The sequence below is a fragment of the Capricornis sumatraensis genome, chromosome 10 (genome assembly GCF_032405125.1).
Source record: "Capricornis sumatraensis isolate serow.1 chromosome 10, serow.2, whole genome shotgun sequence".
Taxonomy (NCBI): Eukaryota; Metazoa; Chordata; class Mammalia; order Artiodactyla; family Bovidae; genus Capricornis; species Capricornis sumatraensis.
In genome coordinates, this window is record NC_091078.1 from 16,233,447 (window position 1) to 16,251,422 (window position 17,976).

Here is a 17,976-nt window from a genome sequence, read left to right on the forward strand (position 1 = left end):
TAAAATAAATATCTCCAAAAAGAAACCCCAGATCTATTAGTAGTCACTCTCCTCTCCCTCCCCCAGCTCTAGGCAATCACTAATATGCTTTTTATGTCTGTAGATTTTTTTCATGTAACATAATGTTTTCGAGGTTTATTTGTGTTGTAGCAGTATCAGTACTTCATTTCCTTTTATGGGCAAATAAGGTTCCATTGTATGGTTATATCAAATTTTTTTTATTCAGTCATCATTTGGGTTGTTTCCACCTATTTGCAATTATTAACAATGCTGCTATGGACATTTCTGTACAGATGTTTCTGTGGATATGTGCTTTCATTTGGTTTGGGTATAGACCTAGTAGTGGAATTGTTGCATCATATGGTAACTCCATGTTTAACTTTTTTAGGAACTGAAAAGTTCCTAAAACTTTTTTAGGAACACTGTTTTCCAAAGTAGCTACACTATTTTACATTCTTATCAGCAATGTATGAGTATTCCAGTTTCTTCCCATCCTTGTCAATACTTACTCTTTTTATTACTATAGCTATTCTAGGGGCTGTGAAGTGGTATCTCATAGTGGTATTTCATTTATATTTCCATAATGACGTAACAGAACCTTGTGTGCATCAGGACCCAGGAGAAAGGAGCAGTGACCCCACAGGAGACTGACCCAGACTTGCCCGGGAGTGTCCAGGAGGTTCCAGCTGAGGCGTGGGTCAGTGGTGGCCTGCTGCAGGGTTGGGGGCACTGAGTGTAGCAGTACACACATGGCATCTTTTGAGGGAGGTCACCATTATCTTCATTACCTCCACCATAGTTTGGCCCCAGGTAGATAGCAGGGAGGGAACACAGCTCCACCCATCAATAGGAAATTGTTAGATTTACTGAGCATAACCCCGCCCATCAGAACAAGACCCAGTTTCCCCCTCAGTCAGTCTCTCCCATCAGGAAACTTCCATAAGCCTCTTATCCTTCTCCATCAGTGGGCAGACAGATTGAAAACCACAATCATAGAAAACTAACCAATCTGATCACCTGGACCACAGCTTTGTCTAACTCAATGAAACTATGAGCCATGCTGTGTAGGGCCACCCAAGACGGACGGGTCATGGTGGAGAGTTCTGATAAAATGTAGTCCGCTGGAGAAGGGAATGGCAAACCACTTCAGTATTCTTGCCTTGAGAACCCCATGAACAGTATGAAAAGGCGGAAAGATAGGACACTGAAAGGTGAACTTCCCAGGTCAGTAGGTGTCCAATATACTACTGGAGATCAGTGGAGAAATAATTCCAGAAAGAATGAAGAGACGGAGCCAAAGCAAAAACAACACCCAGTTGTGGGTGTGACTGGTGATAGAAGCAAAGTCCAGTTCTATAAAGAGCAATATTGCATAGGAACCTGGAATGTTATGTCCATGAATCAAGGCAAATTGGAAGTGGTCAAACAGGAGATGGCAAGAGTGAATGTCGGCGTTTTAGGAATTGGTGAGCTAAAATGGACTGGAATGGGTGAATTTAACTCAGATGACCATTATATTGACTACTGTGGGCAAGAATCCCTTAGCAGAAATGGAGTAGCCATCATAGTCAACAAAAGAGTCTGAATACAGTACTTGGGTGCAATCTCAAAAATGACAGAATAATCCCTGTTTGTTTCCAAGGCAAACCATTCAGTATCACAGTAATCCCAAGTCTGTTCCCCAACCAGTAATGCTGAAGAAGCAGAAATTGAATGGTTCTATGAAGACCTACAAGACCTTCTGGAACTAACACCCAAAAAAGATGTCCTTTTCATTATTGGGGACTGGAATGCAAAAGTAGGAAGTCAAGAGATACCTGGAGTCACAGGCAAATTAGGTTTTAGAGTACAGAATGAAGCAGGGCAAAGGCGAATAGAGCTTTTCTAAAAGAATGCATTGGTTGTAGCAAACACCCTCTTCCAGCAACACAAGAGAAGACTCTACACATGGACATCACCAGATGGCCAACACCAAAATCAGATTGATGATATTATTTGCAGCCAAAGATGGAGAGGCTCTATACAGTCAGCAAAAACAAGACCAGGAGCTGACTGTGTCTCAAATCATGAACTCCTTATTGCCAACCTTATTGCCAAATTCAGACTTAAATTGAAGAAAGTAGGAAAAACCACTAGATCATTCAGGTATGGCCAAAATCAAAACCTTTACGATTACACAGTGGAAGTGACAAATAGATTCAAGGGATTAGATCTGATAGACAAGAGTGCCTGAAGAACTATGGACGGAGCTTCGTGAGGTTGTACAGGAGACAGGGATCAAGACCATCCCCAAGAAAAATAAATGCAAAAAAGCAAAATGGCTGTCTGAGGAGGCCTCACAAAGAGCTTTGAAAAGAAGAGGAGTGAAAAGTAAAGGAGAAAAGGAAAGATATACCTATTTGAATGCAGAGTTCCAATCAACAGCAAGGAGAGATAAGAAAGCCTTCCTCAGTGATCAGTGCAAAGAAATAGAGGAAAACAATAGAATGGGAAAGACTAGAGATATCTTCAAGAAACTTAGAGATACTAAGGGAATATTTCATGCAAAGATGGGCTCAATAATGGACAGAAATGGTATGGACCTGACAGAAGCAGAAGATACTAAGAAGAGGGGGCAACAATACACAGAAGAACTGTACAAAAAAGATCTTCATGACCCAGATAATCACGATGATGTGATCACTCACCTAGAGACAGAAATCCTGGAATGCAAAGTAAAGTGGGCCTTAGGAAGCATCACTACAAACAAAGCTAGTGGAGGTGATGGAATTCCAGTTGGGCTATTTCCAGTCCTAAAAGATGATGCTGAAAGTGCTGCCCTCAATATGCCAGCAAATTTGGAAAAGTCAGCAGTGGCCACATTCCAATCCCAAAGAAAGGCAGTGCCAAAGAATGCTCAAACTACGGCACAATTGCACTCATCTCACATGCTAGCAAAGTAATGCTCAAAATTCTCCAAACCAGGCTTCAGGAATATGTGAACCGTGAGCTTCCAGATGTTCAAGCTGGTTTTAGAAAAGACAGAGGAACCAGAGATCAAATTGCCAACATCTGTTGGATCATCAAAAAGGCAAGAAAGATCCAGAAAATACCTACTTCTGCTTTATTGACTATGCCTTTGACTGTGTGGATCACAACAAACTGTGGAAAATTCTGAAAGAGATGGGAATACCAGACCACCTGACCTGCCTCCTGAGAAATCTGTATGCAGATCAGGAAGCAACAATTAGAACTGGACATTGAACGACAGACTGGTTCCAAATCGGGAAAGGACTACGTAGTGGCTGTATATTGTCACCCTGCTTATTTAACTTATATGCAGAGTACATCATAGGCAACACTGGGCTAGATGAAGCACAAGCTGGAATCAAGATTGCTGGGAGAAATATCAATAACCTCAGATATGCAGATGACACCACCCTTATGGCAGAAAGTGAAGAACTAAAGAGCCTCTTGATGAAAGTGAAAGAGGGGAGTGAAAAAGTTGGCTTAAACCTCAGCATTCAGAAAACTAAGATCATGGCATCTGGTTCCATTTTTTCATGACAGATAGATGGGGAAACAGTGACAGACTTGATTTTGGGGGGCTCCAAAATCACTGCAGATGGTGACTGCAGCCATGAAATTAAAAGACACTTACTCCTTGGAAGGAAAGTTATGACCAACCTAGACAGCACGTTAAAAAGCAGAGACATTACTTTGTCAACAAAGGTCCGTCTAGTCAAGGCTATGGTTTTTCCAGTAGTTATGTATGGATGTGAAAGTTGGACTATAAAGAAAGCTGAGCGCCGAAGAATTGATGCTTTTGAACTGTGGTGTTGGAGAAGACTCTTTTCTTGGGAGTCCCTTGGACTGCAAGGAGATCCAACCAGTCCATCCTAAAGGAGATCAGTCCTGACTATTCATTGGAAGGACTGATAGTGAAGCTGAAACTCCCAGTACTTTGGCCACCTGATGCGAAGAACTGAGTCATCTGAAAAGACCCTGATGCTGGGAAAGATCGAAGGCAGGAGGAGAAGGGGGCAACAGAGGATGAGATGTTTGGATGGCATCACCAACTCGATGGATGTGAGTTTTAGTAAACTCCGGGAGTTGGTGATGAACAGGGAAGCCTGGCGTACTGCAGTCCATAGGTTCGCAAAGAGTCGGACAAGACTAAGCAACTGAATGACTAGTGATGTTGCGTTTTTTCATGTACTTATTGGCCATTTGTAGCTTCCTTGGAGAAATGTCTCTTCAAATCCTTTTCTCATTTAAAAAGTGGATTATTTTCTATTGTTCAGTTCTAAGAATACTGTATACTAGGTACTAAACTTTTGTTAGAGATATGATATTTAATTTTTTTTTTTTTTTACCATTCTTTTGGTTGTCTTTTCACTTTCCTGAAAGGTGAAAGTTTTAAATTTTGATGAGGTCCAATTTAATTTTTTCCTTGGCTTCTTGTGCATTTTATGTGTCACATCTAAGAAATTATTTTCTAGATATTAATGTTTAAGGGCTTAATCAAGCACTTACCTCTGTTTTTTTCCCCAAGAGGTTTGTAGTTTTAGATTTCAAGATAATCTTGGATACATTTTGAGTTAATTTTAGGGTCAATATAAAGTTTTCTTAAGTTTATTCCCAGGTAATTAACATATTGGTTGCTGTTGCTTCCGGTGATTGGTTCTTGTTTCTAGGTCTTTTTCTAAAGGAAATGCTGCTTTTTTGTAAATGATAATTTTTCAAGTAGTAGTAGCTTGCTTTAAAAAAAAAAATCACGACAACCCAGAGGGATAGGGTGGGAGGGATTTGGGAGGGGGGTTCAGGATGGGGGGACACATGTGCACCCATGACTGATTCATGTCGATGTATGGCAAAAATCACAATATTGTAAAGTAATTATCCTCCAATTAAAATAATTTAAAAAATCAATCTTTAAGGAAGTTTCATTGAAAACACTTCTTTTGGAGTAGTTTGCTTTACCACATGTTCCTTGTTGTTTTACTGGCTACGTCACGTCTGACTCTTTTGCAACCCCATGAAGTATAACCCGCCTTCCGACCCTGGGATCAAACCCAGTCTCCAGCATTGGCAGGTGGATTCTTTACCAGTGAGCTACCTGGGAAGCCCACATATTCCTTGTTTAAGTTGAATAAATCTGAAATGTGTATTGTGCAAGATTTTATTTTCCACTTGTATCCTAAGGGTAGCAAAGACACTGCAGTTGCCTTATCAGGATTTTTTCTGTAAATCAAATATACATACAATTTGTTTTTTGAGCAGAAGGGATTGATGGTGGTATTATACCCTAGTAGAAGTATGGAGTTGCTCATTTGAATTTTATTAACCCAATGGTTTGACTTGATCTTTTCACTTCAGTGCTACTTTGACTTCATTTGTTAGCTTGGATATTTGTTTATTTATAGAAATACAAATTTTCTGTTAAAAATGTTTCTTAAAATGCAGAAATTGAGTAAAGAGAATTAATTGTGATTCCCTCTCAGACAATTGTTAACATTTTTCGAATTCTTTTAATTACTGTATAAAGTTTTAAGCTTTTTACATGTATATCCAAGTATATTCTTTAAACTTAGAAATTAGGCTTTAAACTTTCTCATGTTTATATTTAACACTCTTTAAACTAGAAAACAAACTTAAAGTTTAAAGTTTAAAGAAAGTTTAAAGAATTGCTGTGTTTTATATTATTGCTGTTTTTAATATCCTAATCAATATTTATTGATACTCATGTTATGAAACACATAGTTTCATTAATAAAGAGAAGGTACTGCAAATTCGTCAGATGAGAAATATATAGACTATGTTAATTTTTGGAAATACCAGCATTTTTACAAGCCACAAGGAGAGCATGTTTAACTTAATGTTTATTTCTTTTACTTCTTCCCTTCCACTGCCTCTGTCCACTTTTTTCTCCCACTCAAATCCCTAAATTATAAACCCTGTGCATCCGTTTGCTAGTAGATTGGACTTCTTGGGCTTCTTGGTTCTTTTCACTGCCTTAGCCCAGGGTTGATGTTGCCTGGGTTTCCCACAATTCTCCAAGTCACCTCTTTTTCCATGTCCTTGAGACACTCTTGGCAACAAATCCATTTATTCTTGTGCTCTTGCCCCACATCCAAAAGTAACATTTCTTAAGAGTCTTCTAGGTATCAGGCATTGTTCAAGGCACTTTCATCTGAAATACTGCTGATTTTTCTTATTAGCTAGTGGTCAAGTTTGGCCTCATAGTAGATACCTTATCTTTTTGCTTATTCTGCTTCCCTTTAAAGGGACCACCAAATAAAAGTCAACATTACTGATGAAATTTTACTAAATTGCAGGACTCCTAGTCTCACAAATGGTAATTTTTGTTTTTTTCCTGTTCTGAGAAAAAGAATCCTGATACTTTATCCTATATTGGGAAATGTATGCATTCCTAACTAAAGTGTTTGAAATAATTGAGAGGTATATTATACAATTTAAAAAACACAGTTTAAAAATCACTGAAGAATGGTAACATTTTAATTATAAATAAGATTTGTTTCTTTCTCAAACTTTCCCCTCAGCCTACAATTATTATTAAAATGTTTCTAGTTTAGGGGAACTTGACTTTCTTAGAAATAGAAACTTTAAATATTGAGCTTAACTTCAGTTTTGAATTCAGTTTAAATATTTTTTTAATGGATTAAATTCATATTTATTCTTAAACTTTGTATCTCACATATAAATTCATTGAATTTCTAAAATTAAGAAAAACATTAAAAGAGCATTGAAAAATATTGCTTTTTGGTGCTGGGGAATAGAGGGCAGTAAATACATGAGAATTATCTACCTTTTTTAGTTTGCCTTAACGAAACAGGGTTGATGAGTGAAAGTGTGTGTGTGTGTGTGTATGTATATATATATATACATTTTTTTTTAATTTAGTTTTTAGATCTGATGTTAGATCTTATTTGTCACTCTTGGAACACCTCATTTTTGACTGGACTCAGAAGTTCTCAGGACAGCCTCCGTCTCTTGGTAATCTGTTATTGCCATTTTTCTTTGGCTTCCTTCATTCTCTTGGCCAAAAGTTTAGCATATTCTGCAGCCTCTTCCTTATTTTTCTTAGTACACTGTTTCTTCAGAGCAATAGGCCAGCATTTGTGTTGCAGAATACGTGGAGTAACATGACACTGAATCTTGGGTGCTTTGGTAGTGGGTTTCTTACCTTCTTTGTTTAAGGGCTTTCTCACAATATATTGGTGGACATCTTCTTTAGAGAAGAGAGAAAGTATATTAATTAGGACTCTGGGTTAAACAGAAATCTTAACTCATACTAGTCCATAATGGTATTTAAGAATTGTGGCGATAGGAAGTTGTCTTAGCAACAGAGGTCAGGAGTATGATTAAATTTCCAGAATAATTGGAACATCAGCATGTTTTCTTCTGTCTCTTGTCTGTCTTCCTCTCTGTGTACGTGCCTCATTTTTAAATCTTTCTAGATAAGCTTCATTCACTTGGTTCCTAACTTTTCCCAAGCTTTATTTATAAAATAGTTCAGACATTCAAAGAGTGCCTGCCACCTCTTTTCTCAGTTTCATTTTCAAATTTTCTGACAAAAAACTTTGAATGGCCACTTGGTCAGGGAGAAGTATCATGCTATATAACATGACTGGTAAAACTATGGGAATGAATTAAAGGTGAACTGGGGCAGTTCAAAAGGTAGAAGGGGACAATTTCCAGAAGAAAGAGTAGGGATGATGGAGGTGCCCTATAGGGAAAAACAAGCGTGTGTTTTTGAAATGATCTTATCTTCAGATTACTTCTGATAGGGACGACTGAGCTTTGAAAGAACCTTTGAAAGACAGCCTACATAGCACTTTGAGTTAAGGGCAGTATCTTGGTTTAGAGGTTCTCTCCAGTCATATCCTAAACTGCTGTTCCATTGGAATGATGCCAAAGACTGGGTTCACTGCTCAAGTATAGAAAATTGTGGCAATTAGGCTAGCATGACTTCTGGGTTTTTAATTGAAACATTGGTCATACCATTGAAGCACTCATCCCAGATTTTATGTATGTACCAGAGATGCAGCTCACTCACTTTGGGAGCAGAAGTATGACTGGGATTCTTAGAGTTAAGTTAAAGCAAATGGCAATTGGCAGAGCGACTACAGGGCAGAACAGAAATATAACTGGTTCTATTAGCAATCACTCTTAGTTGTCTTGGAAAATCCATCTTGCTTATATGAAAGAGACATTCTGTCTAGATGTATATACCACGTTGCAGTGCCCTGAATTAGCAGCTTGAATGTGTGTTGATATTTTGTGCTGACCATAAAACCTGTCAGAAAGATTAACACAAATGTCAGGAAAACCAACAGTTGAGTATGGAATTTGTATGAGGAAAAATAATCTTAAAATTGGAACCCTCTAAAAGAGGGTTTGGAATAAGTTGTGGAAGATGTGGAGAGACTGTTAGGAGCCCTGTAAAAAGTTTTTCGTGTCAGAGAAAGAATATTAAGCATTCTTTAGTCTGCCTAATTTTTGAGTGATTTGTTTGGGAAAGACAGACTTGTTAATGTTGCATTTTTTTTTCTTGGAAGAAAAATGTTAGACCAAAAGGCTAATAGAATTATTTGCCAGATGCCCTGTTCTAGTAATCCACTGAATAACAAAAATATACAATTCAGTGAATCCTGATAACTCAGAGTCATATTTACAATGTAGTAGAACTGTTTTAAAATCTGTTCCCAGGTTTGGTTTATCTGTGAGTATGTGGGACTGGACTTTCCTAGAAGAAGGACAGTAGGAAAGTTTTAGATAAACAGTACACTTTGCATTTTATTTTTGTCCAGGTCTACCAGAGAATATGTTTCCCAGGTTTTTGTTTTTTTATAGTTTTTAAAATATTTAAAATTAAAAAAAATTTTAATTTAAAAATATTAATGCATTTCAAACATTATATGTAATATATATAGATTATTTATAGATTAATAGACACTTATGAAACTGCCATCCAACCAAGAACCAAAATATTATGAGTAACTTATCCATACTGTTTTAGTAATAAATTTTATTCCTGTATAAATTTGTCTTTGTATCTGTCTCTTGTCTTTCTTTCCTTTCCTCCTTTCTCCCTTCTTTTCTGTCTTTCTTTCATTATGTCTTCTCTCGGATCTGAGATTTACCTTCTTTTGAAGAAGACTGCATCCTCTTTAACCCATTTAAATTCTATTTCAAGCTTGTTTGAGGATTTAGAACAGAAGGCATTTATCTTACTGTTTTTGATAAAACCCTAATGTCTTTTGGGATGCTTTACTCTTAGTTGTACATAATGATTGCTTTGCACGCTGCTAACTGAACAAAGGTGGTAATAAATGGAAGTGAGACATCGTAAGTAAAGAAACCGTTATGTTTTAAAAACCTGTGATTGATAAGGATATGCTTGTCTATAAACATGCCACTTAAGGTTTCTAAAGAATGTGCATGAGGCATAGTATTCATACAGATTAGAGAAACCATTCCCTAGGGTAATTAGAAATTCTGTGATATGTTCTAAAAAAATAAATTGAAGTAAAATATATTTTAAAGGCAGAGAGCACCTTTTGTATGATTTCAAGAGGTAGTCATATCCTGTGGTTCTCAAAGTGTGATCACCAGAGCAGCAGCAGCAGCAGCATCACCTGAGAACTTGTATATGTGATCTAGGTACTTTGACCTTTGGGTGATCTGATTCAGCTAAAGGTTAGAACCACTGCTATATACTCCATCTTCATTTATATTAACTAGTTTAGGTTGGCATGGTAATTTGGAGTAATGCTGTGAGAGGGTCTGAATTTTCTATTGCAAGTGACAGAAATCCAACTTAAACTAGTTTAAGAAAAAGGGAATTTACAGGCTCCCTCGGCTGAGTTGGAAGATTATTGGGGAAGTTCACAGGTTCAGAGCAGAGACTACAAGAATCAGGGCCATAGAGCTTGTAAAACTGCTTGTTTCTGCATAACTTTGTCATTTTTATAGATTAGGTTCCTGTGTATGCTTGTCAGGTGGCACAGATGGTCACAGGCAGCTCCAAATTCACGTCCTCTGAGCGTAGCAACGCCAGAAAGAGCTGCTTTTTATCATTTCTTAAGCCCACTCTTCAACAGTTAAATTCATAGGAATGAGGGTCAGTGACTGGCTTAGCCTGGGTCATATGTCTATTTCTGGGAAAAAGGAGAATAGGAAAGTGTGCCACTACATTGTCAGGAGTGGCACACTTTGGGTTGCTTTCAAATAAGCTTAACAATCTTTCAAGCACAGCAAGAAATCTAGAGGATTATAGAGTTAGAAAATGGGACATACACAAACATGTTAGCCACTTTATTGTGTTAGAGTGTGGTTAACTATTTCATCAAAGGCTTACGGTGCCAGAATATGGAATTTGATGTTTTAGGTTTTTTATTTTGTATAGAGTTAATTTTCGTCATTATAAAAGCAAATACAGTTAGAGAAATGCAAATCAAAACATTCCATTCCAGTGGAATGGCATTCCATTCTTTTTCATGATTGAGTGGTATGCTATTTTATATAGGTACCACATCATGTTTACCACAGTGAGCTACCATCTCACACTGGTCAGAATGGCCATCATTAAAAAGTCTACAAATAGAAAGTGCTGCAGAGAGTGTATGGAAAAGCGAACCCTTCTACACTGGTGGCAGGAATGTTGGTTGGTATAGCCACTGTGAAATACAGTGTGGCAGTTCCTCAGAAAACTAAAAATAGAACTGCCATATGATCCAGCAATCCCACTCCTGGGCATATACCCAGACAAAACTATAGTTCCAAAAGATACATGCACCCCTGTGTTCATAGCAGCATCACTCACAATAGCCAAAACAGAGAAACATCCTAAATGTTCATTGAAAAATGAATGGATAAAGGTGATGTGGTACCTATATAAAATAGCGTACCACTCAGTCATGAAAAACAATGGAATGCCATTTGCAGCAACATGGATGCACCTGGAGATTAGCATACTGTGAAGTAACTCAGACAGAGAAAGACAAATATCCTGATATCACTTATATGTGGAGTCTTAAAATATGGCACTAGTAAACCTGTCTACAAAACAGAAAAAGACTCACAGACAGAACAAACTTGTGGCTGCCGAGGGGGAAGGGTGGGGGTGGGGAGAGAAAAATGGGGAGTTTGGGATCCGCAGATGTAAACTGCTATATATGGGATGCATAAACAACATGGTCCCACTCTGGAGCAGGCTACTATATATACAGGGAACTATATTCAATATCCTGTGATAAACCATGGTGGAAAAGAATATTTTAAAAAAGAATGTATGTATATACCTGAGTCACTTTGCTGTGCGGCAGAGACTTGCACATTGCAAAACAACTATACTTCAATAAAACAATTAAATCATAAAAACCTATTACATGAGAAAAAATAAGCATTGAGTATGAAAGTAAATATACCCTGTGTTGTTGTTTAGTTGCTAAGTCGTGTCCGACTCTTATGCGAGCTCATGGACAGTGGACCACCAGGCTCCTCTGTCTGTGGGATTTCCCAGGCAGAAATACTGGAGTGGGTTGCCGTTTCCTTCTCCAGGAATCTTCCTGATCAAACTTGTGTCTCCTGTATTGGCAGGTGGGTTCTTTACCAATGAACCACCAGGGATGCCCAAACCCTTGACATCTGGAAAATACTGAAAAATAGGAAGAAAAAAAAATCACGTAATGTTCTGCTCTCCAGAGACAACTACAATTTGGTGAATTTCCTCTGCATATTTTCTTGAAAAATTATGATCATATTATAATGTTGTTTTTTCTTTGTTTTGATTAGTATTTATTTATAACTTTCTATCAGAGTGTAGTAGAAACTTAATCATCTTCTTCAGTATAGATTTCACCAGAGTTGTATAGAGTTTATTTTTTTTAAGACTTAATTTTTTAGAGCAGTTTTGGCTTCATAACAAAATTAAGAGGATGGTATGGAAATGTCCCATGTACTCCCTGCTCCCAATATGTGTAGCCCCCCACCAGAATGGCAGATTTTTTTTAAATTAATGAATCTACATTGACACATCATAATTGCCCAAAGTCCATAGTTTAACATTACCCCTTCACTCTTAGTGTTGTAAATTCTGTGAAATTGAACAAATGTATAATGATATGTATTCATCATTATGATATTACACAGTATTTTCACTGCCCTAAAAATCCTCTGTGCTCCGTTTGTTCATCCCCCTTCTTATTCTACCAACTACTAATCTTTTTATTCTCTTCATAGTTTTACCTCTTCCAGAATATTATATAGTTGGAATTATACAGTATATACCCTTTTTAGATTGACTTCTCTCACTTAGTAACATTTTTAATTCCTCCATGTTTTTTAATGGCTTGATAGCTCATTTCTTTTTTAGCATTGAATAATATTCCATTGCCTAGATGTATCACAGTTTATCTGTTCAGCTACTAAAGGACATCTTGGTTGCTTCCAAGTTTTGCCCATTATAAATAAAGTTGCTATAAATATCCATGTGCAGGCTTTTGTGGACATAAATTTTCAACTCCTTTGAGTAAATACTAAACATGATTGCTGGATCATATGGTAAGAGTGTATTTAATTTTTTAAGAAATTGTCAAACTGTCTTCCAAAGTGACTGTGCCATTTTGCAATCCCACCAGCAATGAATGTTGTAGGATTGATGTTAATTTTTAAATCTTGTTTTTCATTTGAATTTGCAAGTAAGGAATATGTTCATTTTAAGTTTCTTGACATATAGCACTATCATTAGGTATTTTAAATTTAGTTGTTGAATTTGTTTAATTGTTCGTTTGATAGGTATAAACTGGCTATCTTATTTCAACTTCTTGTGTCCTTGATTACTGATGAGTGAGTTTTTGTTTTGATGGGTTTCGTTAACTATAGTTTCTCTTTTGTGGCTTTCTGTGTTCTTAACCCACTTATTGGGCTTCCCTGGTGGCTCAGATGGTAAAGAATCTGCCCGCAATGCAGGAGACCTGAGTTCAGTCTCTGGGTTGGGAAGATCCTCTCGGTAAGGGAACAGCTACCCACTCCAGTATTGTGGCCTGGAGAATTCCATGGACAGAGGAGCCTGGTGGGCTACAGTCTATGGGGCCGCAAAGAGTTAGATGCGACTGAGTGACTTTCACTTTCAGCCCACCTATCTGCTGATGTCTTGGGTTTTTTTTCTTGATTTGTAGGAGTTCCTTAAATGAGCTCTATTTTCTTTAGTTTCCTAGTTTATAGTTTAGTTTTTATGAAACAATATATAAACCTAAATTATTTTGTGTATTTTAATTCCATCTGGCTTTTGATAGATTGTCTTATTTTTAAGTTTAAAAATTCTTTTTCCAGAGGTCCATTAACTTTTGTTGTTTTGTTTTTTGTTATTATGACTCTTTATCTCATCTAGAATAAAGAAATTTTCAAGCTTTTTTGGTAATTTCTGTAGGCCAGTGTTTTGTGATTCATTGTAAGATTTAAGGACAATGAAAGATGACAGAGAAACTTTAGTGACAAAATACATTTTAGCAATGAAAAAAATGATAACTTCTTATCTGACAGATCTAAACTTTCTCATCAGAGTTAATGTTTAGACAACATTTCTGGTTAGCCTTCTCTTGGTACAGCAAAAGCATTTGTATTTGCTGGAAATAACATTCATTTATGAAGAAATTATGGCAGAAATCTGTTTAAACAGTGAGAAAATTCTAGACTGTTCAGACAGCCCAGGGTTTTGAAAAAACCTTGGGCTTTGGCAAGAGCCCAGGAGAGGAAGTGTCTGCATCTGCTACATTCTAGAAGCCTTCCCAAAGAGTTACTGTAAGGCAGCCAAGAGAACAGTGTATTTCACTACTGTGTGGTTCTGGAGGAGGAGGCTTAGGAGGACTTCCAGCATGTCAGTTTCTGCGGTGATCTATTTTTATTGATTCAAGTTAGGTGGAAAATGGTGTGTGTATATGTGTGTTGGTGTGTGTGTGTGTGAGAGAGAGATTGGGAGTTTCCTAATGTGGAAAATGTGTGTGTGTGTGTGTGAGTGAGTGAGTGAGAGATAGGGAGTTTTCTAATGTGGACTTGAACCTGTTGCTTTCGGTGAAGTCTCTTGGGGAGAATCGGAGGTGCCTGCACAAAGGAATAGGGTGACAAGTGAGAATAAGCAATGGGTGTCTGTTACTGGGGTAAACAGTATTACAGGGGTAACTTGTTTTCCTGTAAGGTAATAAAGAAGAACTTAAAAGTCCATGTTTATGTGGTAAAGAAGGAGCAAGAGAAGAGTGCTAACAGGGCCTTTGGGAAAGCAGGGTGAAATCTGCTGGTTAGTTGAAAATCTGCATCTGCCATGAAGAATCCATTCCAGAAAAGAAAGACAGACAGAACGGCTTTGCTGCCAGGTTTTTTTTTTTTTTTGCCCCCTGAATGCTACAGCTATGTACTGGGCTAAGGATTTTTTACATAGAACACAGTAAATAAGAGAAAAACCTCAACATTGGGTCCTTTGAGAGAGATTACTAGCCTAAATAGACAGCTTGCTAGCTTAAATACCACACTGTTCACCTATTTAATGTTCATGGTTGGTTGATTTTGAGTAGTTTCACAGTGTTCTTCAGGCATCAATCCCCACAGTATATTTTGGAACATATTCATCACCTCCAAATCTACAACTTTTAATTGAACTTATTTTAAAGCCATTGTAGGGAAAAGATGGACCAAGTTAGGAATTAAGGGGATTTTAATCAGAAAGCTCTGAAACATTTTGTCCCTTTAAATATATTCTAACATTTTAGAATGTATTTTGGTAGTATTTAAATTGAGTTACTATTATAAAGTGGTATATTTTAATGGGAAATTCATGACTTAGATCTAGATCGCAAAGTAAACTTAATGAAAAAGTGTACTACTATCCGGTTGATCTAACTGTAGTAGTAACTAAAGAGAAAACAAACAGCATTTTAAAGCATATATTATCATGGTGATAGCAAACATGTATATTTTTCTTTTAACATGAAATATCAAGTGAGTACTCTTCTATGAAAAATAAGATAGTAGCTCTTACTAGGTTATTAAATCAGTTTACTCGAATTAACAGTGTTCTATATGCAATCTTAAAGTCTGACTTACATTTTATTCATAGGAAAAATAGGTTAGGAACTTGTCCTATCCTTCTTTTTTTTAAATAATGGCCATATTTCTCTTGTAGGTGTGTGAGCCTATAAAATTAAACCTTTGAAGATGATCTGGTATGTTTTAGTTGTAGGGATTCTACTTCCCCAGTCTTTGGCCCATCCAGGCTTTTTTACTTCTATTGGTAAGTCTTAATTATTTTGTTGTGTTTGTTTTTGTATTTAAAATTTTCCTTTTTTTCATATTTTTAAATCGGTAAAAACAAATACATTGTATTCTCCAGGACTGAAACATTACTTCAGTCCCTACCCCTCTAAAAACCTTTCTTTTAAAGTCATTTTTTCCCTTCATATTTAAATATTTGATTTTTTCTGATTGCTAAAACTTTGTAAAGCATACAAAAGAAAATTCTCTGGTAGAGTCTACCTGGCAAATCACTTAATATATATACTTAGTCTTTTATATTTTCTTATATGCATACTTGATATGTTTTAAAAGAGGTGTTTTCCTTCGTCCTGTTGACCAGTTTTACCCTTATGTGATTGTGGAGCTAAATAAAACACAAGCAAATATATTTATGACACTTAATTTTGGAATGTAAAATGATGAGTTTTCTCATCCTATTGGGGCTTGCCTAGTGGCTCAGACCAGGGAAGGCAATGGCAACCCACACCCTTGCCTAGAAAATCCCATGGATGGAGGAGCCTGGTAGGCTGTGGTCCATGGGGTCGCTAAGAGTCAGACACGACTGAAGCGACTTAGCAGCAGCAGCAGTGGCTCAGACAGTAAAGAATCTGCCTGAAATGCAGACTTGGGTTTGATCCCTGAGTCAGGAAGATCTCCTGGAGAAGGGAATGGCTACCCACTCCAGTGTTCTTACCTGGAGAATCCCATGGACAGAGAAGCCTGGTGGGCTACAGTCCATGTGGTTGCAAAGACACAATTGTGCCACTTTTTTCTCTCATCCCATTAGGAATAACTAAATATGGATATTTGAATTTCAGTTGTGAAGTTTTTAACTTTAAAAGTTAAACTTTTAAAGTTTAAACTTTTTGTTAGTGTGGTCTTTGTCAAATTGAATAAAAATTTAATTATCAGTAGTCTCAAAACCCAAAAAAGATGAGGGGGGAGGTAGGGAAGAAGAAAATGTTGATCCTTGGAAAGTAATGTTTTGAAATTAAAAAATAAATTCTTAGATGAACAGACAATTTGTTGATATGGTCCAAGCTTGCAGAATTAAGTAGCTTGAAAATTAGAATTGGACCACATGCTTAGAAAGTTTGGGGCTTAATTTTTATTTATTTGGTCTTAAAAAGAGAAAAAAAATGATGCTCTCTTCAACATATTTGGTTCATGCCAGTTATGTCCTTTCATTAAATGAAGCATTCTCAATCATTCTTAAACTTGTTTTGATAGTATGGGTATTTGATAACTTTCTTCTCTTACTTCTAGGTCAGATGACTGATTTGATTCATACTGAAAAAGATCTCGTGACTTCCCTGAAAGACTATATAAAGGCAGAAGAGGACAAATTAGAACAAATAAAAAAGTAAGCCAAGTGTTTTACTTACTATGAGTGACTCCACCTGGATGTTTTCTTCCTGGCTAAAACATTCTTTAAGTGAAAATGAAAGCCCTCTGTCAGTCTTAGAAGGCCAGATAAGGGCTAAAATAGGACTACAGAAAACAAAAGTTAGGCCCAATTAAAGACTTCATGTGGAAGAATATGGATTGAGATAAGAATGTAAATGGATACAGGTAACTGACTGACAGTGTTTTTTTTTAAAATAGTTGGTAATATCTTCTGTCCTCCCTAATCAAGCAATTTCCCAGTGCTATTTAGCCTTTAGTTTTATGGTTGCATTCTAGAGATTACAGTGGTAAGTACAGTATTATTTAATTGATATGGTTTTTCTTGAAATGCTAATTTATCTTTAATTGACTCAGGTTCATAGTTAATCCTGACCTGAGAGTTCCTAGCCTTTGTTTAATGAGTAGCTAAGTAGTCAGGTTATTTTTTTTTTTTAAGATTTATTTATTTATTTTTGGCTGTGCAGGGTCTTCATTGCTTTGCTCAGGCTGTCTCTAGCTGCAGTGCACGGGCTTCTTGTTGTGGTGGCTTCTCTTGTTGTGTCCCTGGGCTCTAGGTGCATGGGCTTCAGTAGCTGTGCATGGGCCTAGTTACCACTCGGCATGTAAGATCTTCCTGGTGTAGGGATCGAACCTGTGTCCCCTGCGTTGGCGGGCAGATTCTCAACCACTGGACTATCAGGGAAGCCCCATTTTTTCTGTTTTAAAATATAGTTTCTAAGTACTGAGTACAAAATTTTTCTGTAAGTGTGATTTAAATGAATATGTAACTGAATTTGGATTGGGCTCGTTTGTACTTTGTAATAATCAATTATTTGGACTTATAGAGAAATAAATTTTTAGATTCGTACTGCTGCTGCTACTGCTGCTAAGTCGCTTCAGTCGTGTCTGACTCTGTGCGACCCCATAGACGGCAACCCACCAGGCTCCCCCGTCCCTGGGATTCTCCCGGCAAGAACACTGGAGTGGGTTGCCATTTCCTTCTCCAATGCATGAAAGTGAAAAGTGAACGTGAAGTCGCTCAGTCGTGTCCGACTCTTAGTGACCCCATGGACTGCAGCCTACCAGTCTCCTCTGTCCATGGGATTTTCCAGGCAAGAGTACTGGAGTGGGTTGCCATTGCCTTCTCTGAGATTCTTACTAGAGGGGTCCAATCAACTTTTACTAAGATATGTTACAGTTTACTGTAACCATTTGGGAGAAACATAAAACTAAAAAAGTCTTATATTTTAATTTTTCCAAATTAGATTTTATCTGTAAGAGAATCTTGCTTTTTAAAAA

General features: G+C 37.1%; 1 protein-coding gene across 3 annotated transcripts in view; it reads left to right on the forward strand.

Annotated features, from left to right (window-relative positions):
- P4HA1 (prolyl 4-hydroxylase subunit alpha 1) overlaps positions 1-17,976 on the forward strand; it is a 94,197-nt gene that overhangs the window by 8,474 nt on the left and 67,747 nt on the right. For all 3 annotated transcript variants that reach the window (XM_068982952.1, XM_068982951.1, XM_068982953.1), the window contains exons 2-3: positions 15,182-15,289; positions 16,558-16,654. In XM_068982952.1, coding sequence (XP_068839053.1) covers positions 15,214-15,289; positions 16,558-16,654 — 173 coding nt within the window. In that variant the 5' untranslated portion in view covers positions 15,182-15,213. The remainder of the gene's footprint in view (positions 1-15,181; positions 15,290-16,557; positions 16,655-17,976) is intronic.